The sequence below is a fragment of the Chiloscyllium punctatum genome, chromosome 2 (genome assembly GCF_047496795.1).
Source record: "Chiloscyllium punctatum isolate Juve2018m chromosome 2, sChiPun1.3, whole genome shotgun sequence".
NCBI lineage: Eukaryota > Metazoa > Chordata > Chondrichthyes > Orectolobiformes > Hemiscylliidae > Chiloscyllium > Chiloscyllium punctatum.
The window spans coordinates 79,886,701-79,914,090 of NC_092740.1; the positions used below are offsets into that span (position 1 = coordinate 79,886,701).

Genomic DNA, 27,390 nt, shown 5'->3' on the forward strand with positions numbered 1-27,390 from the left:
CAACAGGTTGCTTTGTCCTGTATGGTGTCTGATTTCACAATTGAACAGTACCCTACATTCCAGATTTGTGATGCCTAGAGAGTAAGCAGGATTTGACAAGTCAGGAGCTGAGTTCCTCACTATAGAATTCATAATCTCTGATCTGCTCTTGGAGCTACAGTATTTATATGGCTAATCCAGTTCAGTTTCTGGCCCAAGGTAACTGTAGGAATGTGTTTCGGGTATAAGCAGGTAGGGAAAGAGTTAAGTGTTGAGTTTTGTGAAACAAGAGGTTCAGCTGAGCATGACCCAGATCAGATATAAACTTGCCGTTAACAATGGGGTGCTGGAAGCAAGGGTAATCAGTTAACAAGGTGGAAAAGCATTCATTATGTAGAGCAATTTAACAATATTGTAAGATTCAGTATGTAAGGTCAGTTAAACAAGGTGAAAAGTATTCATTATGTGAAGCCAGTTAAGGTTAAGAACATTCATTATGTAATAGCAGATGGCTTAATCTTTACTATTGACACTCTCTGATTGTAACAGTCATGCAATCAATGTGTATGTTGCCTTATCTGGATGCTCCTCCCTGTAAAATGACTATATAATTCATCAAGAAACTGCTATTCCAGAGAAGACTGAGATCACATGTCCCTGCACACATGGATGATTGTTCTCTCTCCCTCTAGGGCCCGGAATAAAGAAGAAGGAGGTAAAACCTTACCGCGTCTCCGAGCGTTTTGCATTGACTAAGGGGGGGAAACGGGATGACAATATTGGCATAGTCAGCAAGATCCAAACAAATAGGTATGATCGGACAGTGTCAGTGGTTGCCCGGAACATCGGTGTCTCAAGACGGACGGGCCCACAAGGTCTGATCTTAAACCTTGGCCCCTCTCAATATTCCTGTGTGCTGGAGATGGTCCCCTCGCTAAATCACTCTCTATTCTAAGGATTCCTCCAATGGTAATTAGTTCAGTTGAGAGACATAGTTTCGCAAGCGCACTGAAAAAGAGGCTTGAGTCCTCTGTGCTGCATTGGGGGGAGGGGGGTGTGATTGAGGTTTGAGTCCTCTGCACGGTACTGGGGTTCAAGACCCCTAGGGAGGTGTGATTGAGGTACAAGTCCACTGGGTGGGTTGATTTGAGGTTCAAGTCCTCCGCACTGTGCTGAGGTTTGAACTCTGTATTTAAGTGAGGTTGGAGTTTTGTGTTTAATTAGGATTTGAGTTTTCTGTGTTTAATTAGAATTTGTGTTTTCTGTGTTTAATTGGGGTTCGAGTTTTCTGTGTTTAAGTGGGATTCAAGCCCTTATGAGGTGTAAAGTGAGAAAGGGGTTAAAGTCCCCAAGTGGTGAAATTTGAAGCTCTGTGAGTCTTTGTTCTTGGGTAACAGAGTAGCTTGGACTGCGGTGCCATGTGGTCCATTGCGAGGGCTTTCTGTTTTTATAAGTGTAATTTCAATGACAGGATGCAAAAAAAAGAAATGCTGAAATTAAAATTAAAATTAAACTAATACTTGGGTAAGAAAAAGGACACTTCAATGTAAATTATGCCATGCTGACAAAGTGTTTGATGTTTAAGAAGTTTGGTTTGTTAAAATACTGGTTCAGAAAATCCCTTTAAGTAACTGTTTTGCCTTATTTGAATCAGGATCTCAATTTGTTTTGTGGGTTATGTAATGGGGTAGATTTGTTTTAACATTGAAATTGTACAACAATATGTGCTTTTAAAAATTATCAAATTTGTAACCTTAAAACAAATTAATTGAGTGCTTTGAGCCCCTGATTTATTTGAATTTCTATAACGCCTGTTAAAAAAAAAGTCAGGTCAGTGGTCATGCTTTAGCCAGGTGAGAGTATTGTTTTAAAATATCTTTGCTGCTGTGTTTCCAATGCAGTGTTCACAAAAAGAAGAGTGCATTTTGAGTTTGATGTTTTGTTAAGATTTTAGAGAATATTAGAATTTGAGACTGAGCTGTTTCAGTTCTGTTAAATATTGTTAAGACTTCATTAGCCCCCTTCATATTGCAAATTCAAAGAATGTTGATCTCTACCAAAGTTGTCACTGTAATTTTCACTGTTTTATTTGGGAAATTGCATTTGGAGAATACATTTTAAAATATTCAGCATTTGTTTCCCACAAACATTTGAGACTTAAATCTGAATTGAAATTGCCTCTTCAATTGCTAAAACACAGGAAACATTTTGTTGTTTTCTTGCTGTTCCAGATTTTGGAAATACTTTTCCTGACAGCTTTTAGATTAGCCAAGTACCAATTTGTTAAAGGAACATCATTTTTGAATAACCCAAATGAGGTACCAGAGGGTTTGATTTTAGGATCATTGTTGTTTATAATGGACTGAATTGTTTAGGTAGTACAATTTAGAAGTTTATGGATTGTATAAAACTTGATAATGTCATAAATAGTGAACTGAGTAACAGACTTCAAGAATTCAAAGAAGGTTGAAATAGGCAGATATAATTTAGTGTAGTTAAATGTGTGACTGTCTTCATACTGATAACCACCTTGGCAAAAAAAAATTAAGAGGAAATGCGGAGATACTTTCAGCAGCTAACATCGTCTCTAGAGTTTCTCCAGGTAAAGCACACCTTTGGACCACTGCAACCACACCTCCCCCACCCCCACCCCCACCCCCACCTCCCTCCACCCCCACAACCTGATCCAACGGGTTCAATCAGCTCTCCAGTCACGAGTACAAAAGTGAAGAAATTAACAACAGTGAAGAGGAGGTCGGTACACTTTCTGTCAGTGGCCTTCCTACAGACATGAAACCACGTGAGCTTTACGTTGTCTTTTGATCATTCAAGGGATATGAAGGTTCACTGATCAAACTAACATCATGGCTTTGTTACATTTAACAGGCGAACAGCAGCAAACACAGCAAAGAATGTTGCGTTCACCTAGCCTGCAGCAGCAGCTGCTGCACTGCATGCTCAAATGTGCTGGTATCCTCCATCTGAAGTATCTCTGGGAGGATGGAAGTCTCATCAGTTTTGTGAAGCATTTAACTGCCTTTATCCAAGAATTCAGATTTCTCTGTGGAGTGAAGGAGGCTTTTGGAGAATTGGCTCATTTCCACTGGATTTGGAGGGGATGGAGTGGTCACTAAGGACTGTGGATTTATGAACTTTACTGGTGAACGGGTTTTCCACATGGAGATTCTTCAAATTCTAATTACTGTAATGGAATAATAATTTTTTGTTGTTATCATCATAGTATGCTGTGCATCAATAATTTGCTTAAATATGGCTGTCAGAGTCTTATGAAAGATGGTAGTGCCATCTCGGTGGTTATCATGAAATGATAAAAGGAGGGAATGAGAATATGTACAGGGTATAAGCAGGTCAGGAAAAAATTAAGTTTTGCGTTTTATGAAACAAGAGGTTCAGCTGAGCATGACTCAGATCAGATAATAACTTGCAGTTAACAATGGGGTGCTGAAGGCAATGGTGATGGGTTAACAAGGTGGAAAAGCATTCATTATGTGGAGCCAATTAACAATATTGGAAGCATTCAGTATGTAAGGTCAGTTTAACAAGGTGAAAAGTATTCATTATCTGAAGCCAGTTAAGATTAAGAACATTCATTATGTAACAGCAGATGGCTTAATCTTACTATTGACACTCGCTGATTGTAACAGTCACCAATCAACATGTATGATGCCTTATCTGAATGCTTCTCCCTGTAAAATGACTATATAATTCATCAAGAAACTGCTATTCCAAGAAGAACGAGAACTCATGTGTCTGTGCACATCGGTGATTGATCTCTCTCTCTCCAAGGCCAGGAATAAAGATGAAGGAGGTAAAACCATACTGTGTCTCTGAGCGTTTTGCTTTGACTGAGGGGGGAAAATGGGATGACAACTGCAGGATGTTGTTTGTAGCGGATTCAGCAAGACTATTGCCATGGTAAGGTCCTTACTTGGCACCTGTGTGGCTCTTGCCATTACCAGTCCAAATCAAAATATTGCCCGGCTCTTGGTGCATTTGGACACAGACTGCTTTGTTATCTGAGAAGTTATGAATGGTGCTGGCTATTGTGCAAGCAACAATGAACATTTCTACCCATGAACCTTAGAAAGCTTAATTAATAGTGGACATTTGCACAGGACACAAATAATTCTTTTCTCCTTTCCATGGGGTGTTGTGGCATCATTGAGACATACAAGCTTTGTTGGACATCTTATTTCATAATAGTGTTAGAGTCATTGGGCAGAAACATTGCAGTCAAGAGTGTCTGGGCGATTTGGAAAGCAATATTAAGGTTTGGAACTATTCAGCAAGTGAAAAAATAAGATCTAAAGCTTTCCTTTAATCCAAACTCCAAGGAAGTCATTTACCACTGTTTAAAATGCAGCATATTATATTTTTAATATACACTTTAGAATAGTTTATTTTATTAGAGAGGCTAAAAGTTCATGAGGCTATTTAATTTATAAATGCATAGCCCTTGACTTCACCCTGGAACTAACTTCAAACTCTTGAACAAGCATACAGTTACTTTAGAATCATGCAAAGTTATCTCCTCTACCTCACCTTTTTCTTCACAAGTGCTTCCCTTTCTCGGTCTCTCTTCTTCCACTCCTCAGCAAGGGCTTGCATGTGTGCCAACTCTTTATGCTTCAACTATTGGTAAGAAACAAATAATACATTAGCCACTTAAAAACCACAATAAAATATTTATCCACATAGAACACAAGTTTTACTTAGATAATTAATCAGGGAGTTTTGAGTTGGAGCCTGTGAAGAGATGAAGAAAATTAAAGAAAAATGGGGAAATGTTTAATTCTTTTGAAGTTACATAACATCTAGGTTGTAACTGAAAATACAAAAAGCTCAAGTAGTAGGGAGTTGCTTTCAATGTTATACAATTAGGCTGGCCCCAATTATTTCAATGGCCCAAACATAATTTTCCGCTTTAGCATTAGCAACAAGTTACTCATTAAATTGGGTTTTTTGCTCTAACAAAAAGGATTTACCTGGTCCTGAAACAAATCTTCTTGTGCTTCTTTCCACATTTCTAACTCTAATGCAGCTTTATATTCCATTGTCTCACGAGGCCTAGGGTCACGTCCTGGCTCTGATGCCTGATCAGGCTTAGCTGAAGGATCAGGCTGTTGCTGGTATCCAATATTTGAATTCTGCAGTAGAAACAGTTTGTTAGTATTTAAAAATATATTTGCATTTGTGCGCTAAACAAATACCAGTGAACAAGATGTTGGCAGGCAGCTCTTTGAGTGTGTTGAATCACTGAATTAGAGTAGGGTCTGCAACCTGTGGTTCCAGAACCATTTGCAGTCTTTAACGTTTCATTCAGAGGTCCCAACCTTGACAAGTTGAATCCATCTAATATGAAAAAACCTACAAAAGAAATCAAGCCAAGAAACACAACAGCATGCTTTTGTTGTAGGGATTAAAAGCTAATCAATATTCTGCATTTTAAGGGTTCAAATGATAACTGAAAACATTATCATACTCTAAATACGCAGTATAACTACATAATGGTTACAGAAAATTACTGTGTCAAGAATAGATTTTATGAATGTGATCATTATTGCTTGAAATATAATGGAGATTATACATCATTCTAAATAAGTTGTGAGAAGATTTTTTAAAATTGATCTATCGTATATACTCCTGTAAAAGTTGACTTTTTCAGGTTATTTTTTAAGATTAAATTTGTGGGGCCAACTTTTACATGCATACTACTTTTCAGGGGCTGAAATTCATGCTACATTTAAATTACAATTACATGGTACATCTTAAATTTTGAATATGTCAATTAAAATGTGATAAATTTTGCATCACACTAATTATACTAATTATAGCACTTGTTTGAAAATGAATTTAGAAATCCATAGTCTAACTTTGGTGTAAACATCAAAATACAAAATAACACAAAAAAAATTCCTCATTGTAACATTTATGGACAGGAATATACCTTGACTCACAAATGTTGATCTGTTATCTGTGAAGAATGAGGGTTGACTTTTATAGGAGATAAATGGAAAATTCCAGATTTATTTGGCCACAAACGGAGTTGACTTTTACTCGCGTATACATAGCTGCAAAAATTACTTTAACTTTACAAAAGTTTGTTTTAAAAATTTCTTTACAAGCAAAATTAGAGTCAAAAAATCCAAAAGCCCCTGTACTAACTCAGCATTATAGAATTCGAATAGTTACACCACTGAAAAGGTTCATTTGGACTGTCATGCCTGTGCTGGTTCCCTGTAGGAGGAATTAAACTAATGCTACTGCCTTGCCTTCACCTCAGAACCCTGCACATTCCTCCTTTTCAGGTAATGATCCAATTCGTTCTTAAATACCTTTATTGATCTTGGCTCCAACAGACTTTCAGTCAGTGTATTCCAGATCCTACCCACTAGCTGTGTGAAAAAAAAACCTTATGTTGCCACTTCTTTTCTCAATTCCCTTCAATCTATTTCCTCTGATTCTTAATGCTTACACCAATGCTAACAATTTCTTCCTGTTTCAAATATCATCTCAAATTTTTCTCCAAAGCTACACTTCCAATTTTTTCAATCTACCTACAAAATTGTTTCTGATGCCTAGACCCTTCCTCATGCTGTTACTCTTAATCCTCTCTAATGCTTTCATATCCTTCCAGTGTATGTGCTGCAACAATGACACATATTTCAATTGAGATAAACCAATGTTTTCTATCCCTGTATTGATAATACCAAGCATGTTGTATGCTTTATTAACAGTTCTCTCAACCTATTCTACCACCTTCATCAATTTTGCACACGCAGATGCTCATGCATCCCCTTTAGACTTCAGTCTATTTGAATTTAAATTTCTTTTAATGATGCATTAGATGCATACAAGAAGTAAAACCTGTATTGTATTGATGCAAGTTATGCATTTTACTGGAGATGTAAGGCAATGTCACATCTCTGTTTTGCAGAAATCTTAGACAAATCTTTCTAAAAAGGCACTTAAGTAAAGAAAAAGACACACTCAACTAATTCCTGGAATGAAAGGTTTGGAATAAAGAAGGCAATGCATTCTTTGGATCTAAACTCTGAAGTTTGACAGATGATCTTATTGAAACATACAAGATCCTGAGGGGTCACGACAGTGTGGATATCTTGTTGAGGAGACTATAACTAAGGGACGCAGTTTAAGATTAAGAAGTCTCACTTTTAAAACAAAGATTACAAGAACTCTTTGAGAATCATTAGTTTGTAGAATTCTCCTCCCTAAAAAAGAATGAAGCTGGATCACTGCATTTATTCAACTGTTGATAGATAGGAGAGTCAAGGTTTTGTGTGGTACAAGTGTGAAAATTAAAGTTGGGACTACAATCAGATCAGCCGTTTTCTAACTGAACTCACAGCAGTTCATAATTTATGAAAAAAGATGCTTTGAAAACACAGTTATTGGACAAATGTACCCAATGGGGCCATATAATATCCAGGTCCATGATAAAGTTATAGTTTAGTTAAGTCTTCAGTCGATCGTTTTTACAAATTCATATGCTGTGTTGATTACACAATACTTAAGTAAATGCAGATCAAAACTTGCATTAAAACAACGGTTTTTCAAATCAAGTTAAAAATAAACTAAGCTTTAATTTATGCAAGGATACCATGGGCTCACCTGAGATGAATCAGATACAGTAACATGTTGAGTTTTTACAAAATTATAATCCTCCAGCGTCATGGAGTAGTACAGTTCAGCAATTTTGTTGCTTGGCCTAATAAAATAGTGGAATAATCTTAAATAAGAACTTATCCTTACAATATCAATTCTCAGAGCATTGTATCAAATTCAAAAACTTTATAATTAATGAGAGAGTCTTTAGCTCGGTTGGTTGGACAGCTATTGTGTGAATTAAATTACACTAAAAGCACAGGGTTCGATTCCTGTACAGTCTGTTCTGCTATAATGCAGTAGTTCCATTCGCATGCAATCCCATGTTATAAGAAAATTGAGTAATTGTGGTACTATTTAAAATAATTGAGCTGGCATTGCATTATAACCAATGCGTGCTTTAAAAGTTTGCACTTTAGAAACAGTGTCCACAATTTGTCATTTGCGTTATAGCAAATTCAGGTTAATGAAATGCACATTATGGCAGAATGACCTGTACTTGATGAGGTAGATTCAGGGCCAAATCACCTCGCCCTTCCTGTAGCAAAAACAATTACAGCAGTTTACTGTGACATGGCAAATAATTGCCAAGGTCCTACCTTAGACAGAGAATACAGGAAGATGATAATTAATGACAAAAAGGGTGACTAAATGGTGTTTAAATTTTTTTTTAAAAATATCTAACTTTAGCCCAGTCTGATATTTTCCAACGTGTTCACTATATAATTTTCTGAAGAATAAATGAATGGCATAAACTATTGCTTTAGATGTAATTAAACTTTTAATCCAGTGATAATATTGGAATGTATTATTAACAACATTGTCACAATGAAACTATTTTGTCAGCAGTTTTCAATTTTCAATTACAATCTCATTATTGTTCCCTTTCTCCTTCATCTCTCTTCCAATGGTCGGCATGGAGAAGCATTTTTCTATTTATTTCTCACACAAAATGAATACGTAATAGAAGTGTTTTCCCAACATAAAACGATCTTGATCTTAAAGGATAAATGCCTATTTGCTGAATTATTGGTACACAAATATCATTGCTCAAATATTCTGTACCCATGAGTGCCTTTCAGCAAGTACAAACATATTAAAAACACAAATGCCACATTGCATTATCAATAAATCTCACCACATAAATCTTTCTTCCACGTGCTGTCTAGATTTTTTCTACTTTACTGTCAAAATTGCCATTGCACAGGGAAGCAGAGGTTCTCCTGCAAGTTCTTTTTTGTTTACAAAACTGTTTCCAAGATTTGCAGGAGAACCTCTGCTTCCCTGTGCTGTGGTCATCAGAGCTTGACTCCTCACAAGTCATTTTAACTGCAGTAAACTTGTCTTAACAAGAAGCCAGCAAGCTTTTGCTGGATACTTGGTTCCATTAAATTGGATCTCAAGCTCATTCTGAAATTCCAAAATAGGTGTTCAATCCTCAAAGTTTATATCTAGCTAACAGACACACTTTTTAATAGTTTATCACTACGGTCAAACCACACTTCAGAATCAAATTGTTCAAGATGCTCAAGTCACGGGTTTAGATTTTCCACCATCTCAGGTCTACACAGTGAAAGTGCGAGTCTAAAGGGATCACTTGTACTTCATAGCAAGCAGTTTTTCTTTGAGTACAAAGCCACAGCCCAACTTGTCTTCCAAAAATATTTTATTTATTTCAATCCCACCCTCAGCAAACAGAGAACTAACCAAACATTAAATTTATCAAGAAGCATTATTCAGACAGAACTTTGTTTCAAACACTGCTGACATGTAGAAGAAACAAAACTGAATCAGAATACATACAAGTAAAATATTGCTCAAGTGATTATAATGCGGTCAGCCAGCTGAGCCTCAGAGAATAGGAGTTCTCTGATTGGGGCTGTTAATCTGGTCCACTCAGGGATTCCTCGCTGACAGATAAAAAGAGTGTCAGAGATTCTGATCACTCTGGGTGCTGACTCTGATGAGACAGCACCAGAATCAAGGATTTTCCATGTGTAAATAAAGAGTGACTTGGTGATGGGACACTGGCTTCAGTGGAGTTATTTCAGTAGGAACAAGTGTAAAGGACATTCCTGAAGAAACTCACTCTCAACAGTCGTGTTTGAGTAGGGGTAAGCATTTCTTGCATCATGCCATTATTTGGGAAGCTTGACTTGTTCAACCCTGCCATCAAGGACTTGGCTCAGTATGCAGAAAGAATTAGTTATTTTTTCAAAGCAAATGACATTGGGGCAGATGAAAAGCAACGAGTGATTTTTTTTTTATTTCAAAAATATACTTTATTCATAAATGATTTGATGGTCTGTACATTGGATCATGCCATACATATGTCCATATTTACAAACACAGATTCGACTTTATTCTTGTCCTTTACAATCCTGTGCATTTTTTCAATCTTGTATATATACATATATTTGGCTGAGGCATCAGCAGAGCCCAAAAAAACGTCTGTATGGGCCCCCTGTTCTTCTTTCGGCAGGCCGATCTTACACAGTGGTCTTTCCCCACCGCGCCTTGGCGGCAGCTGCCCCAAGCTTCAGCGCGTCCCTCAACACGTAGTCTTGGACCTTGGAATGTGCCAGTCTGCAACACTCGGTCGGGGTCAACTCCTTCAGCTGGAAGATCAACAGGTTTCGGACCGAGTGATTATCCTCATAAGGCTGTGACTCCACAGTCTTGTCTGTTAATAGGAGCCTAACTTTCTCTGAGGCACCAGATACTGAAACCTTTCAAGGTTTGATGGATTTAGTTAGTGAATATCATGACCCCAAGTCTCCCTTAATTCTAAGACACTATTATTTTTACTTGGCATTTTGAAAACCAGGGAATCAGTTTCGGGATTTTTAACTAAGATGATTAGCAGGGGTATGTGACTTTGATTTATCGCTTAATGAGTTGCTCAAACACTGGTTGGTTTGTGGGATTAATGATATAACCACACAAAAGCACTTACTAGGTAAAGGCCAACTGGACATCAAATAGGTGCTACAACTGGCTTTATCATTGGAAATTTTTTTTAATTTCAAAAATATACTTTATTCATAAAATGATTTGATGGTCTGTACATTTGGTCATGCCATACATATGTCCACATTGGCAAACACAGATTCGAATTTATCATTGTCATATACAGGTCTGTGCATTTTTCAATCTTATGCATATATTTGGCTGAGGCATCAGCAGAGCCCAAAAAACTTCCGCATGGGCCCCCTGTTCTTCTTTAGGCGGGCCGATCTTACACGGTGGTCTTTCCCCACCGCGCTTGGCGGCAGCTGCCCCAAGCTTCAGCGCGTCCCTCAACACGTAGTCTTGGACCTTGGAATGTGCCAGTCTGCAACACTCAGTCGGGGTCAACTCCTTCAGCTGGAAGATCAACAGGCTTCGGACCGCCCAGAGAGCATCCTTCACCGAGTTGATGATCCTCCAGGTGCAGTTAATGTTCGTCTCGGTGTGAGTCCCGGGGAACAGGCCGTAGAGCATGGAGTCCCGCGTCACGACGCTGCTCAGGACAAACCTCGACAAGCATCACTGCATTCCTCTCCAGACTTCCTCTGCATAGGCACATTCCAGAAGGAGGCTTTATCATTGGAAAGTGCAGCATGTGGAACATATGATTTGCAGGGTATTTCGATGGAAATAGACACCTTCGCCAATCTAACTGAGTTTGGGGAACATCATTTGAGTGCAGGCAATTGCACAGTCTCACTCAAATATATAGTGATTGGAAGGACTGTAGTTCAGTCAACAGCAAAACAAAGCTAAACCTCGGCCAAACAGTTAAACTTTTCTTCAGGATCTGGGCCAGCAAGCCATTGCAGTTTCTGCTGGTATGCAAATTTGAGGCAGCCAGAGTCCTATTAGACCTAACGTCAGTAAGATAACTCATAAACTGGTACTCAGGGGATTGCACACCCTGGAAAATCCACTTATATCTTGATTGGAACAATTAAATTGTTTCACAACATCCAAACCAGAATGAAAATTAATGTCAATTGAAACGGTCAACAGGGTTCTAATGGAGATCGATACCGGCATGGCCGTTTCAGTGACGGCAAAACCAGTCTTTAATAAAATTTGCTCTGGACTTCAACCCTTAAGTTACCTGGGAACCTTTACAGATTAAGGGTACAACTTTGGTTCCAGTCTTATTTGAGAAGCAGCTGGTTCAGTTACCACTGATTGTAGTAAAAGGCTTGGGCCCAAGCATGGTGGGATGAAATTGATTGAGAAAGATTCACCTATATTGGCTCAACATTTTTCAATATGAAAATGGCTGCCTGAGTGAAGTCCTAATGAAATACCCAGAAGTCTTCCAGGAGGTTTTGTGGGGACAACCAGAGGAAGCAAGGCCACTTTGCATGTTGACCCGGAAGCAATTCCATGCTTCTGCAAGACCCACCCAGTGCCATTTGCCCTATGAGGAAAAGTAGAGGCAGAAATCAGAAGGCTAGAAAATGAAGGAATCATCAAACTATTTTAATTTGCAGAATGGGCAACACTGGTCTACTGATTTTGAAGCCCAAAGGCTCATCCTTGTGTAGGTTTTAATCAAACAATAAACCACATTGGCTCATGTGCAGAACAAAGCGCATGAATCAATCCCCACTGAAATTGCGCTATTGCCAACAGAGGTAAGAGTTCTCCAAAATATCGTTCCCTCATTCTTCAGTGACATTGTAGCCAAATTGCACTGCCGAAATGCATGTTATCCCAAAACTACCTGTTTTTTAAGTCATGGTTCTCAAAGTGGGATAGGAAGAGACAGAGAATGTACAATCATTGAAAGTGCAGCAATTAGGTTCAAAGGAGGAAAAGTGATTTAAAAAAAGCAAAATTAAATAATATATCTTTGCTAGTTTACACATAGTATTCAGAACAAAATAAATGAATTAACAGTACCAATAGAGACAAATGGTATCTGAGAGCCATTACAGAGATTTAGTTACAAAGCAGAGAACTAAATATTCAGAGGGGTTTTTTTGGGCAGGAAAGAAAGGCTGGGGTAGTCCTGTTTATAAAAAATGGAATAAGAATGATGGCAAGAAATGATTTCAGGAGTTCAGGAGAGATGATTTTCCTGAAACATAAGATTCTTTAGCTGTGTGACAATGATAAATGCTGATAGAACGTTTCTCATTGTAGCGCACCATTGAAGACAGAGATGAGGAGATGTCCTTCTCTAAGAGGGTTGTGAAACTGTGGAATTTTTTAATGCAGAGGGCTGTGGTGACTGGGTCATTAAGTATATTCAAAGGTGAAATAGACAGAATTTTAAATCAGGAGGGAAAAAGTGAGGACTGCAGATGCTAGAGATCAGAGCTGAAAAATGTGTTGCTAGAAAAGCGCAGCAGGTCAGGCAGCAACCAAGCAGCAGGGGAATCGACGTTTCGGCCTGAAACGTCGATTCCCCTGCTCCTTGGATGCTGCCTGACCTGCTGTGCTTTTCTAGCAACACATTTTTCAGAATTTTAAATCAGTAAGGGAATCAACGATTATGGTGAAGAGACAGGAAAGTGGAGTTGATCAGATCAGCCACAACCTTATTGAATGGCTCACATCTGCTTATGGTCTTTTAGGAGAACAAAGAAGCAGTCCAGTGATTTGGCATAAAACCACAGTACACATCCCACATCACAGTCAAAGTCACACTGGTGAATCTTTGCGATTAAAAATAAACTTACATGAATGTCTTACTCTACTTCCCTGTGAGAGTTTAGCATAGGATGTATTACTAAAAATGTAAGGTGCACTATTACACGCAGATAGAATTTGAAAATGAGACATTAGAACTGAGATTAATCATTTTTAGTATTATTTTAATAATTGTACTTGCCCCTGTGTTGCTATCACTGGTATCCTCTCACTGTAGGTCTGACGCCAACACTGATCTCCTGATGGCCCCAAAAAGCGAGATTTTTCTGCTGTCAGAACATTGGACAATTTCAATCTTGCTACTCCCAACAGCAAGTCTTTGGCCATTTTATCTTTGTGCCATACTTCAACCAACAAAGGTAACCTAAAAGATTAAATGATTCTGAATTTATAGTAAATATAACATGCATTATTCAATTGTTACACTTAAATCTATTTATTTGCTCACTTCCTTTGAAATCAAATTCAAAAATAACCTAGTTAGAATCTGAAATGAATTTGTTTTTGAGACAAAAAAAATCACATCAAGTTCCTAACTAAATCAAGCAGGTAAAGATGATGTTGGATTTAGTCCTTGATCTATGCTGATTTAGTTAATATTGGGTAGTGTTAACTTCGATGGCCTCAAAAATTAATGAGAATTGTCCAGGGTTCTCTTTTTTGGCTGTTACTCAATTACTCAAGACAGAAAAAGTGAGAACCAGAAAAAATGTACAGTGTGTAGCACAAATATATCAAGTTTGGCTTCAAAACTTAAACAGATCAGAAATTCTCAGGATAAGCACATAATGATCAGCTAACTATGGGATAAAAAAAAGGAACTAATTAGATGCAAGTATTCCAGTAAGGAGTTAATGCCTGCAGGGAAAGAAAGTTTTTAAAATTAATTTACTAATTTAACATCTGACGAACAGCAAAATCTTCCAGAGGCCAATATAGGAGTCTCTGGTCTCTTTGTGAAAATATTGGATATGAGCATATGCAGGTAGTAGTTTCAAAGCTTGCAGACAACACAAAATTTGGATCGCAGGAAACAGTAAGGAGGACAAGGTGGATTAAGGCTGCTGAAATGGATAGAAATTTCACAGATGAAATCTAATGTAGGAAATATGGTGCAGTGGATCTTTGTAGGAAGAAGCAGGAAAGACATTATAAATCAAATAGTATAATTTTAAAGAACAAGACATATCAAATAGAGGAGTCGGCCACTCATCCCCTCAAAGCGAAAGTGAAGACTGCAGATGCTAGAGAGTCAGAGTGAAAAAGTGTGGTGCTGGAAAGGCACAGCATGTCAGGCAGCATCCGAGGAGAAGACAGTTGACGTTTCCGGCCAAAGCCCTTCATCAGACATGTTCCTAATGAAGGGCTTATGCCCTAAACATTGACTATCCTGCTCCTCAGATGCTGCTTAACTTGCTGTGTTTTTCCAGCACCACGCTTTTTCACTCATGCCCTCAAGGCTGTACACCATTCAATAAAATCAGGGTTGCTTTATAAAATCATTCCTGCCCATCCACAATAACCTTTCATTCTCTTGCTGATCAAGAATCTACCCAGGTACTCTAAAGACTCATGACCCTCTTTGCGAAAACATTTCTTATTTCGTTCTTACATGGATACATAATATTTATGATAGTGACTCCTATTTTAGGTTCTCACATGCACCCTGTCAAGACCCCTCAGGATACTTTATGCTTCAATTTAGTCATCTTCTGCTCTTCCAATCTCCAACAGATACAAGTCTAAAATACAAGTCTTTCAGCTCATAAGACAACCCATCCATCCCAAATATTAATCCAGTAAACCTTCTCTAAACTGCGTTCAATGCATTTACACATTTCCTTAAATAAGACCAATCCTGTATATATAATACAGCTATGGTCTCACCGATATCCTTTATAACTAAAGCATAATGTTTCAGCAATTTTGATGTCAGAAATGACTGCTGGAATGTGAAACCTGACATGAATCTTCACTGACCATATTCAGTGCATCCTTTGGATGGTACAAATCCTGGAATCTGCCATTATTCTTAAAAGAACCAAGATGTGCCAGAAAGTAATCAAGATATGTAAAGAAAGCAAACAGACATTCAGTATAACTGATGATATCTTGCCCTATGGCGTAGATGAAAAGATTATGACCTCCACTGCATGGAGTCAAATATGATTGTTGGGATCAAGTTGAACAAATATACTATTAAGTTGATAATGCCAGTTCTTTGGAGTGGTGTATACACTGATGAGTTTAACTGAAAATTATCAATGATCACACAATAAAGACAGCAGGTCTGTTGACATGCTACAAAAGCAGAATGTGGGAACCTCTGGATGCTAGTGTGTTCTGGAAAACACATCTGCAGCTGCAGGAACCTCTGCTTGGTCAATGACGGAAGCCAAGCTGCAGATACTGTGACACACAAGGAGGGGGAAAGTTATCACGTCACATCATTTTAGGAGGCACACAGATACCTTTAAATAGGGTCATCTGATTTGATCAGTGATTTCGGACAGGAGGATGCAACTGAGAGTAACGCAATTAAAAAGACCCAGAGGCAGGAGCCCTAGCCTTTTATACTATCCAAAACTTACAAGAGAGGTTTTATTCAGCATGTTTAGACAAGAATGCGAGCTGCAGGGAGGATAAGCTAACTGACCATGGAACTGTGGTACTGCAAGTCACTCATGAGGTAGTACAACGTGGTGCTGGGATCTAAGTTAGACTTCAGCTTAGCTCATAAAAGAGGTGGCTACTAAGATGTTAGATGTGTTCATGATAATCTTCCAAAATACACAAAAGAGGAATGGTTCCATTGACCAGAAAGTAGCAAATATAACTCTTCTTTTCAAAATGGGAGGGAAGAAGTAAAGTAAAAAAACTATAGGCCAATTAGCTTGACATCTGTGGTGAGGAAGGTGTTAGAATCCATCATTAAGGAGGTTACAACTGGGAGCTTGGAAAATTTGAGACAATTGGGAAGAGTCAGCCTGGTTTTGTCAAAGGGAATTCATGTTTAACCAATTTATTGGAATCCTTTGAAGGACTAGCATGCACTAAAGTTAAAGATTAGCCTTTAGGCATACTACATTTGGATTGACAGAAGCATTTGATAAAGCGCCACAGAAATTATTGCACAAAGTAGAAGCAGGTGATTAGAGGATAACATATTGGCAGAGATAGAAGTATGGTTGACTGGTAGAAAACTGTGCGCATAAATGGTATTTTTCTGATTGACACAATGTGATGAATGGGGATTCTCAGAGTTGTGTGCTCGGTTCTCAACTGTATACAATTTATGTCAATGATTTCAATGAGGGAAGTAAAAATGTAGAAGCTAAATTTGCAGATGATACAAAGATAGATAGGAATGTTTATTGTGAAGAGAGCATTAGGAGGTTACAGATGGATATAGATAGGTTGAATGAGTGACATTAATCTAAGAGATGAAGAGTAAAGTTGGAAAATGCTATACAGAATATTGTTAATACCACATCCCAAATACTGTCTGCAGTTTTGATTTTCTTACTTAAGGAAGGATGAACATGCAATGAAAGTAGTTCAGAGGAAGTTCAATGGATTGGATATCTGGAATGACTGGATTGCCTTATGAGGAACGGTTGGACAGACTGGACCTTTTTTCACTGGAGTTTAGCAGACTCAAAGTGACTTGGTTGGAATATACAAGATTCTAAAATCTTGACAAGTTGACACTGAAAGGTTGTTTTTTTTTCTTTTGGGTGAGTATAGAACTTGGGGGTGCTATTTTAAAGTTAGTGGTGCCCTTTTAGAACGGAGATCAGGAGAAATCTTTTCTCTCAGAGTTGTGCAACTTTGGAACTTCCTCAGAAAATAGTGGAGAAGAGATCATTGAGTATTTTTAAGGTAGAGATGGATGAGTTCTTTGCCTAACAAAAATCTAGGGTAATTAACCGTAAATGGGAAGTTGAATTCAAAACATAAACCCACCAGCTATGATCTTATTGAATGGTGGAGCAGGCATGAAGGACCTAATGCCTTACTCCTCCTCCTAATGCAGATGTTCACATGCATTCAATACCACTCGCAATAAACAGCAAAATTCTTTTAGCAATTACTTGCTGTAGTTGCACACTAACCTTTGTGGATCATGGTCTCAGACACCCAGGTCCTTCCGCATTTCAGAGCTTTACAATCTCTTATCATTTATGCTTCTTTTTATACTCTTCCTCCCAAGGTGGGCCATTTCACATTTTCCAACATTACATTCCATTTGTTGGATTTTTGGCCACTCACTTAACCTATTTATATTTTTTTGTAGACTCCTTATACTCTCTTGACTAGCTGTGTAATTTATCAAATTTGGCAATCGTGTCTTCTATCCTTTTGTCTAAGTTATTTATGTAATTTCTAAAATGTTGAAGCACCAACTCTAATACCTGTGGCACATCACTTGTTACATCTTGCCAACCAATAAATGACCCCATTATGCTTACCCTCTGTTTTCTGGTAGCCAGCTAAGCTTCTATCAATGCCAATTGTTAACTCTTAAATAATGAACTTTTATCTTCTACAATTTAAATTCAATGCTATCTGATTCCTGCAAATCAAAATCCAGCAAATGTCATCTCACTATGAGAGAGAGAGAGAAAAAAATAGAGAGAGAGAGAGAGAGAGAGAGAGAGAAAGACAGAAAAAGGGAACAACAGATTTGTTAACCTTACATCAAAATGCTGTAATAGAATATAAAGGATGTGATAAATGAATACTTGGTAACAATGATCCAGGTTGGGCATAGTTAACGTGGACTTGTCAATAAGAATCTGTGTTAAATTAACTTATTGGAATTTTTCTGAAGATGTAACCAATAAAGTTGATAAAGAAATGTTGATGGATATAATATACGTGGATTTCCAGAAAGTTTTTGGTAAGGAGCCTCACAGGAGGTTAGTTAGCATAAGCAGAAAAACTGGAAACGAGATAATGCATTGGCAAGGAGTAAGGATTACCTAACAGGCAGGAATCAGAGTAGGAATAAATGGGTCATTATTGCAGTGGCAGGGTATAAGTAGTGGGATATCATAAACATCAGTACTTTGGACCCCATCGGTTGACAATATATATCAATGATTTGGAGGTGAAGACCAAACGTAACATTTCAAAATTTAAGGATGACACAAAGCTAAGTAAGTGGAAACATGTTTTGCAAGGAAGCTGGAATGTAATGTGCAAAAATGTAAGGTTATTCACTTTGGGTAGGAGGAACTGATGTGCAGAGTATTTCTTAAATAGTAAAAACTTGGAAAAGGACCTAGGTGTCATTGCCAATAAGTCACTGAAGGCTACTATGCAGGTGCAGCAAGCTATTAGGAAAGCTAATGGAATATTAGCATTTAGTGTAAAAGGATTTGAGTACATAAATCATGACGTCTTGCTGGAATTGTAAAGAAACTTGGCATCTATATGACTGTGTTCAGTTTTGGTCTCTTCATTTCAGGAAGATATCACTGCCATTGAGAGAATGCAACAAGGTTCACCGAACTTGTTCTGGGATGGCAGGACTGTTCAATGAAGAGAGATTTGGGAAAAACTGAGCCTACGTTCTCTTGAGTTTTCAAGAATAGCAAGGTGATTTAATTAAAACCTACAAAATACAGAGGGGATAGACAGAGTAGATGGAGGTGAGATGTTGCCCATGGTTGGAGAGTCTATGAAATGTTTAAAATGTTTAAACAGAGGAAATGTTTAAAAATAAGGGAATGCAATTTAGGACTGCAATTAGGAGAATTTATTTGTATTGAGTGTTGTTAATCTTGAAATGCTTATGCCAGAGTGCTATGGAAGATATATGAAATTGATATATTTCTTATTACCAATAACAGAAAAGGTTATGGGGATTGTGTGGATAAAAGGCTTTGAAGTGTCTGATCAACCATCATTGTACTCAATGGTACATCAAACCAGATGAATTAAATGGCTTACTCCAGTTTCTATGTGGCACCATGTCAAATCTCTTCTTAGAAATCTAAGTTAGTACATTCACTAGTCCCCCTTTATCCACAGCACAGGTTACTTTGTCAAAGTTCTCCAATAAACTGATTAAACATGATCTCTCTTTTAAAAACGCAGGTTAATTCTGCTAATTATCTTGCATTTTCTAACTGTCTTACTACAATAACTTTAATAATAGCTAGTAACATTTTTCCTATGACAGAGATTTGAATTGTACATTCAAAAGTCATAGGAGGTAAAAGTGTAGAATCCTTAAAAAGGCACACAATTTTCCAATTTATACAAGGTACAGAGCACAAAAATGAAGAACTTATGCAAAACCTTCATATAACATGAAAACCTCATGAATGTTCTTTAGGGAAGGAATTCTTCCATTGCTTACCTGGTCTAGCTTACATGATTCCAAACCCACAACCACATGGTTCACTCTTATCTGCCAGCTGGACAACTAGGAATCAATCATAAATGCTAGCCTAACCAATGACTCACATACTTCACAACAAAGAAAAATTTCTAATCAACCTGTTCAGAGATGTTCAGACATGGAGCAAGTAGGACTTGAACCCAGGCCTCTTGGTTCAGGGATAGGGACACTACCACTAAGGCACAAGATGGTTGCCGTACTTCATGAACAAATGAAAGGAACTCCAGGCCCAGCTGGAGTGCAGTGTTCAATTTTGGGCAGCACAATTTACAGAGAAAAGACCTTAGTGAGGGTGCAGAAATCTATTAGAATGGTATTAAAGATATAGGACTTAAGTTAAGCGGAAAGACTGAAGAAAACTGTATTGTTTCCATTTGAGCGAAGAAAATTAAGTGGAAACTTAATTAAGGTGATCAAAATCATGATGGGTTTTCAGAGAGCTAAGTAAGAAGAAACCATTTCCAGTGACATAAGCACTAAAGATCAGATGACAGATTAAAGGTAATTGACAAAATAACCAATAGAAGTTTGAACAAACTTTATTAGGGAATTTTCATGATCTGAAACATACAGTTTGAAATACTGACATAATATTCAATAATAAATATCAAAACTTAAGTGGATAAACATTTTAAGAGGAGAAAATGGCATGGTTATTGGGAATGGACAGAATAGTTGGACAGCTTGAAGAGAGAAAAAAAGTAGAGGCACAGAGAACCAAAAAAACAATTTCTGTATCTTTCCAGAATTCCAACAAAATTGTTTGATTAAACTAACATTTTCAAAACTAAAATCAAATCCTGTCATTCGGGTTAATTGAACAACATAACTCAAGAAACTGAAAAAATAATTTGCAGTTTTACAAGGGGAAATAAATAAAACACATTAAAATACAAGTTTAGATAATGATACCTGAAGAAAGTATCTTGCAGTTGATGAGGTAGTGCTGCAAAATCAAATGCACAGTATGATTGAGGAAAGACCACTTCCATGTTTCGCTTCACCTCCACTGGGGGATTCGTCATGATTGGGGCTGCAGTTCCAAAAAATGGATAGGAGTACCTGGTCAGCAAATAAAAGGAAAAAAAACGCCAACACAGTTAGGATATCATAGTACATTCACGACAAAATAAGCAGACATGCAGCCAAAGGTTCCTCAACTGAGCTCAAACACTTTTACTATAAAAACAGAAAATGCTGGAAAAATTCAACAATCGCATCACAAGTACGGTGAAGGAAATAGAGTTAAATCTCAGGTTAATTAAAACTGATGACCACCAGAAATGTAACAGCTTCGAAGCAGGTGCAGAGGCAGATAAATGGAGGGCTGTCACAGTGTGGAAGGCAGGAGAAATTAAATGGTAAAGTGGGTCATTATGCAAAACAAAAGGGGATGGTAATGGGACAAGTGAAGTCCGGTGGAGGCATAAAAGACAGAAAATATTTTGTCCACAGACAAGTGACAACAGTGGTTCGGATCTGAAATTGCTGAATGCAATGTGAAGTCTCGAAAGGCTTGAACTTATGCTACAGGTGACTGGAAGTCACTCAGCTCAAGTAAATCAAGCTCTCTGAGTGGAGGCTGGATACCAATGCTCTTCATCTCACCTTAGCTTGAGAGCATGACCCCACCACCAAACATCAAGCCTTCATTTTAATGAATGTCACTGATTTTATCTCCCCTAATACTGAATATTATATTTAACCTCCTAGTCACTCAAACTGGCACAGCTCTGCTTCTCCTTCACAGTGTCTTCTTCTTTAAAGAACTGATTGCTTCCTGGGTCTTTTTCACCTACATCTGTAACGCTTTTGATACCCTTCTGCATTTCACGTCAAAGGTGAAAATCTAGTCCTAAGCCACTGACATATATTAAAAACGGTTACTTAATCACTGGGTTCCACACTTTGAAATTTCCCTTGATGCACAGAAACAGAATTGTTGTAGCATAGAAGAAAGCCATTCAGCCTATTAAATCCTTGCCAGCTCTCTATAAGAGCTAATCGCTTAATAAACACCAGTCCTAATGAGTTTGAGTTGCAGTGGCAATATGCATGTGTAAATGTATGTTGTTGTCCCAGAGCTATGAATAGAAATAGAAGGATCTCCAATTTTCTTTCTATCACATGATTGACAAGCAACCCTTCCCATTCTTACTACCTGCTATTTACTTCCAGTTTGGAAAACCTGGGCAGCATGAATGAGTTGGACCAAAGGGTCTGTTTCTGCTCTTTGTGACACTATGACTCTATAAGCAATGTTGAAAATATCTGCAGGTTAATACTTCCTTGGCCATTAAATCCATGAATGGGAATGAACACAGACCTTCTGGCTCAGAAGCTTGGATGCTTCCAGTTCACTACAAGCCCTCTGCAATTATGTTATATTACCACAAAGGGTATATATTCTCTTGAATAATGTCTTGGATTAATGTCAGACTAAGAGCACAGAAGAAGTGAGCGATCACATTATAACTAATCAACAGCAGTCACATGTACAAATGGATAGTTAAGCACATGACTGATGATTAATTGCCAAAATAGATAGCTTAACTATTTGGAGGTAATAAGTCAAATCGTTGCCATGCTAATGACAAGAACCTTTGTCAAAAAAATTACTTTTTGCACTGCATAATTAAATGCATTTTAAATCTTAACTTTGCTGTCAAAAAGTGAGAAAATGATGGATGAGTTTTAATGAAAAGTTTGCTTTCACAACAATATGATGGGGTAGTTACCCTACTAATCAGTCATGACAAAGTAAATTAAGCTGAGATATAAATCTGGATTACTATAATGTAAAAGGTTAATAAAATTGTCTCAGTTTCTAATTACTTTTGCAGTGAATATTAAGTTAATAGTTTATTTCAAAATCTGACCTGTATCTATAACAGAAAAAAGTAGAAGACATTTTCAACCCTTCAGAAAGTGAAACACTATTCATAAGTGGCAAGTGAACCAGCAATAATCATTGTCAACAATAGGTTTGTGCGCAAAATGAAATGTTAAAATTAGCATGCAAAGACAGAATGATTCCTTGGATTTTAAAGATTATTAATTGGAACTGATTGGTGATGACAGTTGTTCAGCATATTTTCTTTCATCTGTAGGAAGTGAATTTTGATCAAGCACAAGTTGAAGCAATGAACAGAAAGGAGTATCCTAGCCAGCAATGACATCAAAATTGGACTGTGGTAAACTTCATGATCTGTTACCAAATACCTTCTAAAATGTGAGATATTATACAAAGAGCTATAAGTTGAGTTCAAAGCTGTGAAAATTCAGGATAAATACTCAAAATTAATGGGAAATAGACTGAATTATGAAAAAATTGATTTTTCAGAAATTTGCCAAAGACCCATCAAGATAGAAAATGCTGTCTGAGTTATAGTGAAAGATGAGGGAGTTGACACTAGGATAAAAAGTGTCGGTTATGGGAAAGGATGGATAGGCTGGATTTGTTCTCCATGGAGCAGAGGGGGCTCAGGGGGATCTCAGGTGGCACAGTGGCTCCATTGTTAGCACTGCTGCTTCACAGCACCGGAGACCTGGGTTAGTTTCCAGATTCTGTCTGTGTGGAGTTTGCACATTCTCCCTGTGTATGCATGGGTTTCCTTCAGTTGCTCTGGTTTCCTCTTACAGTCGAAGAATATGCAGGCTAAATGGATTGGCCATGATGTCCAGGGGTGTGCAAGCTTGTTGGGTTAGCCATGGAAAATGTTGGGTTGCAGGGATGAGGGGGGATGCTTTTCAGAGGGTGGGCGTGGACTTGATGGGCCAAATAGTCTGTTTCTGTAGGGATTCTGACTGAGGTGTACAAAATTATGAGAAGTATAGACAGGGTAGATCATGAGAATCCTGTCCTCATGGCAGATGTGACTAAGACCAGAGGATATAAATTTAAGGTGAGGAGTAAGAGGTTCAGAGGAGATCAGAGAAAAATGTTTTCACCCAGAAGTTGGTAGAAATATGGAATGTGCTTCTTTGGAGGGGGGTGAAGATAGGTTCTCTCGGAACATTTAAGAAGCAACTGGATGAGCACTTAAATTTCCAGGGCATAGTAGGCTATGTACCAAATGCAAGAAAATTGAATTTGTGCAGTTCGATGTTTCTTGGTTGGCATAGACATGGTGGAATGAAGGGTTTATTTCTATGCTGTATGACTCTATAAATGTTCACAGAGAAGATGCAATGATAGGCTGACTATACTTTAAGTTGATAAGTCACCAGCAATGGATGAGATGTAACAAAGGATACTGAGGGGCATGAGGGTGAAAAATGTTGAGGCACTATCATACCTTTTAATTCTCTCTAGATTTGGGGATCATGCCAGAGGATGACAGAATTGAGGAATGGTTTAGAAATTATAATTCAGGACAAGAATCAATAAACTACTTCTCTAAATGTGGTTAACTAAGGAAAACCAGCAGAGACTAGTTGAGGGCTAATTATGTCAACTAACTTGCTTGAGTTTTTTTTTAATGAGAGGGTAAATGAGAGGGAGGTTGGTACAATTACAACATCTAGAAGGCATCTGGATGGATACATGAATAGAAAAGGTTCAGAAGAATATGGGCCAAATGCTGGCAAATGGGACTAAATTAACTTGGGATATCTGGCCGGCATGGACGAGTTGGACTGAAAAGTAGGTTTCCATGCTGTACAACTCTAAGTGGATGATGTACATGGACTTCCAAAAGGCACTTGATAAAGTGTCTCAAGACAGACATGTGAGTGAAATTAAAATTCAAGAGCATGAATGACAGCTCAGATATGAAATTGGATGGGTGACAGAATCAAAAAGTAGTGGTGAAAAACTATCATTGCACTGCAGGAAGGGTTGTGTTAGGACCACTGCTCTTGTTGATTTATATTAATGACTTACATTTTGGTGTATAGGGCACAATTTTAAAATCTGTGATTGACACAAAACTTGCAGGTATGTATAGAGGGTGGTGTTAAACTTGTGTAGGATATAGACAGGTTAGCGAAATGAGCAGACATCTGGGAGATTACATTTTATGTAATGAAGTGTGAATTATTGATTTTTGTAGAAAGAATTGAGACACGCCACATAGAATGAAGGGTACAATTCTCAAAGTGTATACAAGAATAGATGTACCTTTGAAGTCATTGATTTTAACAGGTGGTACAGATTGAAAGCATGATTAAGAAAGCAAAAAGGATCCTGGGTATTATAAGGAGCTCAGATTACAAAAGACTAAGTTATGCAAAACCTGTACTAAATACTAGTTCAACATCAACTGGAGAACTGTGTTTACTTCAATTGAGGAAGGATGTGAGACCATTTGAGAGAATACAGAAAAAATTCACAGGAAAGTCGCACTGAGTTCAGTTGCGTGCATAAATTAGAACACTTGAGACTAATTTTTTTGAATATAACACTGATGAGAGGTTTGATAGAGGTATTCAAATAATGAGAGGTCTGTAAAATTTAAGGGAAATTTTGTCCACAATGGAAAAATTGAGAACAAGGCAACACCGATTTAAAACAATCAGCAAAGGAAGCAATGGAGAAACAAGAAGAAACATGTCCATTTAGCAAGTGTTTGGGATGCGAAATGCACTGCCAGCGAGTGTGGTGCTTACAGGCTCAATCAAGGCATTCAAAAGGGAATTTGATTATTATCCGAAGAGGAAGAATGTGCAGGTAAGAAGCCTGGGAAATGGTACTTATGCGCTCAATTTATTTGGAAACCCCATGCAGACATAACAGGTCAAATGGTCTCATTCCGTGCTGTAATAGTTTCATCATTAGTATCACGTAATTGCCATAATTGGAGTATTTATACTTTACACGATACATTTAATGAGTCAAAACATCAACAGAAGGACTTTTACCGTACTATACAATTCACAGCAAAACTGACATCCAGCTGTCTAATACTTCTTATATCCAGGGCAAAACAGAAATGATGTGCTGATGCTGGAATGGAAATCTTTGGTGCTGAAGAAGAATCAGATAACTTGGAAACTAAGGCAGGACCACATTGTGGTTCCATTGCCGCAACTGGTGCTGCAGTGGAAATAAGAGAAAAATGCAATTACTATAACAATCAATAACTGCATCTACTATGCACAAATATACAAATTAGGAGCAGGAGTCGACCACTCAATCCCATGAGCCTACTCATCATTCAAAAAGATCATAGTTAACTGAATTATTTCACATTCTTCGTCACCTTGACTAAATCTTTTTGCTCTTGCTTAGCAAGAATTTAGTTACCTCTGCCTTAAAAATATTTGAAGACTTCAGTTCCATTGCTTTTTGAGAAAATGTGAAAGTTTTTACATTTAAAAACATGTAGAGCAATGTTTTCCAGCAAAACATCATAATCAAACATCACATTCACATCAGGTACAATATGATCGAGGTAAAACTTATGGTATTCTGTCAGATTTTGAAGTATCTCCTTAAACCCCTCTTCCTTAGATCCTCCATCCTCATCTCCAAAAAGTGCATCGAGGCTTTTAATAAAACTGAGATCATCAATTAGCTGTTCATGATGCATCCCTCTAACTATCAATCCAATGAACCAAACTTCCCTCTGAAGTTACTCCTTCTCCTTGTCCCAAACTCATATTTTATCTAATTTCTCCATTCTTGCAGATGCCACCACGAAGCCCATTTTACCGTCAAGATCCACTTCCAGTTTTGTTGACCCTCTTTGCACTAAATTGCTGAGCACCTGACTTCCCATCCTGGTCCTAAAATTAGTTGATACTGCTAATACTTCACTCTATTCAAGCATGATCCCTCTCCCCTTTAAGTTTGCCATCATCAATCCTCCTGGACCAACACTCAACCTTTATCATTCTTGAAACTACAGCCCCATCTCCAACCTTCCTTTGCTCCTTAACTGTGATGTTACCTTCCAAATCTGTGTCAATTTTTTTCTTGGAACCTTATTTTAGCATGCCTGCCAAAATATCAAAACAACTTTTCCCAAAACTGCAATGACATTCTATGTGATCATGACAAAGGCAAACTATCCCTCACTGCCCTTCTTGACCTGTTTGCAGCCTTTAACATGGTTGACCATATCATCTTCCTTCAATGTCTCTCAACTGTTGTCCAGCTGGGTGGAACTGCAAACACTTAAAGATAGCCAAAATATCACTTGCAATGGCTTCTCATCCTGCTCTCGTATTCCCACAAGGGGCTATCCTTGATTCCCAGTTTCTCATATTTACATGCTTTCCCTTGGCTATAACATTCAAAAGCCACATGTGCACTGAAGATACAACCTGTCTTGATTCTGGCAATGTTGCCACAGTGTCTGACTATTCTTCCGATATCCACTTGTGAATGAGTAGAAAAGAATATGTATTAAGTCTTGGAAACATTGAGACCATTGTCTTTGGCATCCTTACAACTCTGTTCCCAGCAACCAATGCCTGGCAACTGAGGTTGAACCAGACTGCAAGTTTGGTTTCATATTTGAGCCTTCAATGAGCTAATAACCATATCGGCAAACATTGATTTTTACTTCTATATTATCACAAGACTTACTAAGCCTCTGTCTCATTTGAAACTCACTGCCTAAGTAAATCTGCTGTGAAAATCCTAATTTATGTCATTATTATCTTAATTATTTCAACTTACTTCTTACTGGCATTACAGATTCTACCATCCATAAATTGGACATCAAAAATTATGACTTACACGAATTACC

The 27,390-nt window shown here is 37.8% G+C and overlaps 1 protein-coding gene across 4 annotated transcripts in view; it reads right to left on the bottom strand.

Annotated features, from left to right (window-relative positions):
• cep120 (centrosomal protein 120) overlaps positions 1-27,390 on the bottom strand; it is a 105,820-nt gene that overhangs the window by 27,733 nt on the left and 50,697 nt on the right. For 3 of the 4 annotated variants that reach the window (XM_072584529.1, XM_072584521.1, XM_072584546.1), the window contains 6 exons: positions 25,556-25,730; positions 20,606-20,755; positions 13,463-13,645; positions 7,633-7,729; positions 4,986-5,147; positions 4,543-4,632 (listed from right to left, as the gene is read on the bottom strand). In XM_072584529.1, coding sequence (XP_072440630.1) covers positions 4,543-4,632; positions 4,986-5,147; positions 7,633-7,729; positions 13,463-13,645; positions 20,606-20,755; positions 25,556-25,730 — 857 coding nt within the window. The remainder of the gene's footprint in view (positions 1-4,542; positions 4,633-4,985; positions 5,148-7,632; positions 7,730-13,462; positions 13,646-20,605; positions 20,756-25,555; positions 25,731-27,390) is intronic. The other variant, XM_072584536.1, reaches the window with a different exon arrangement.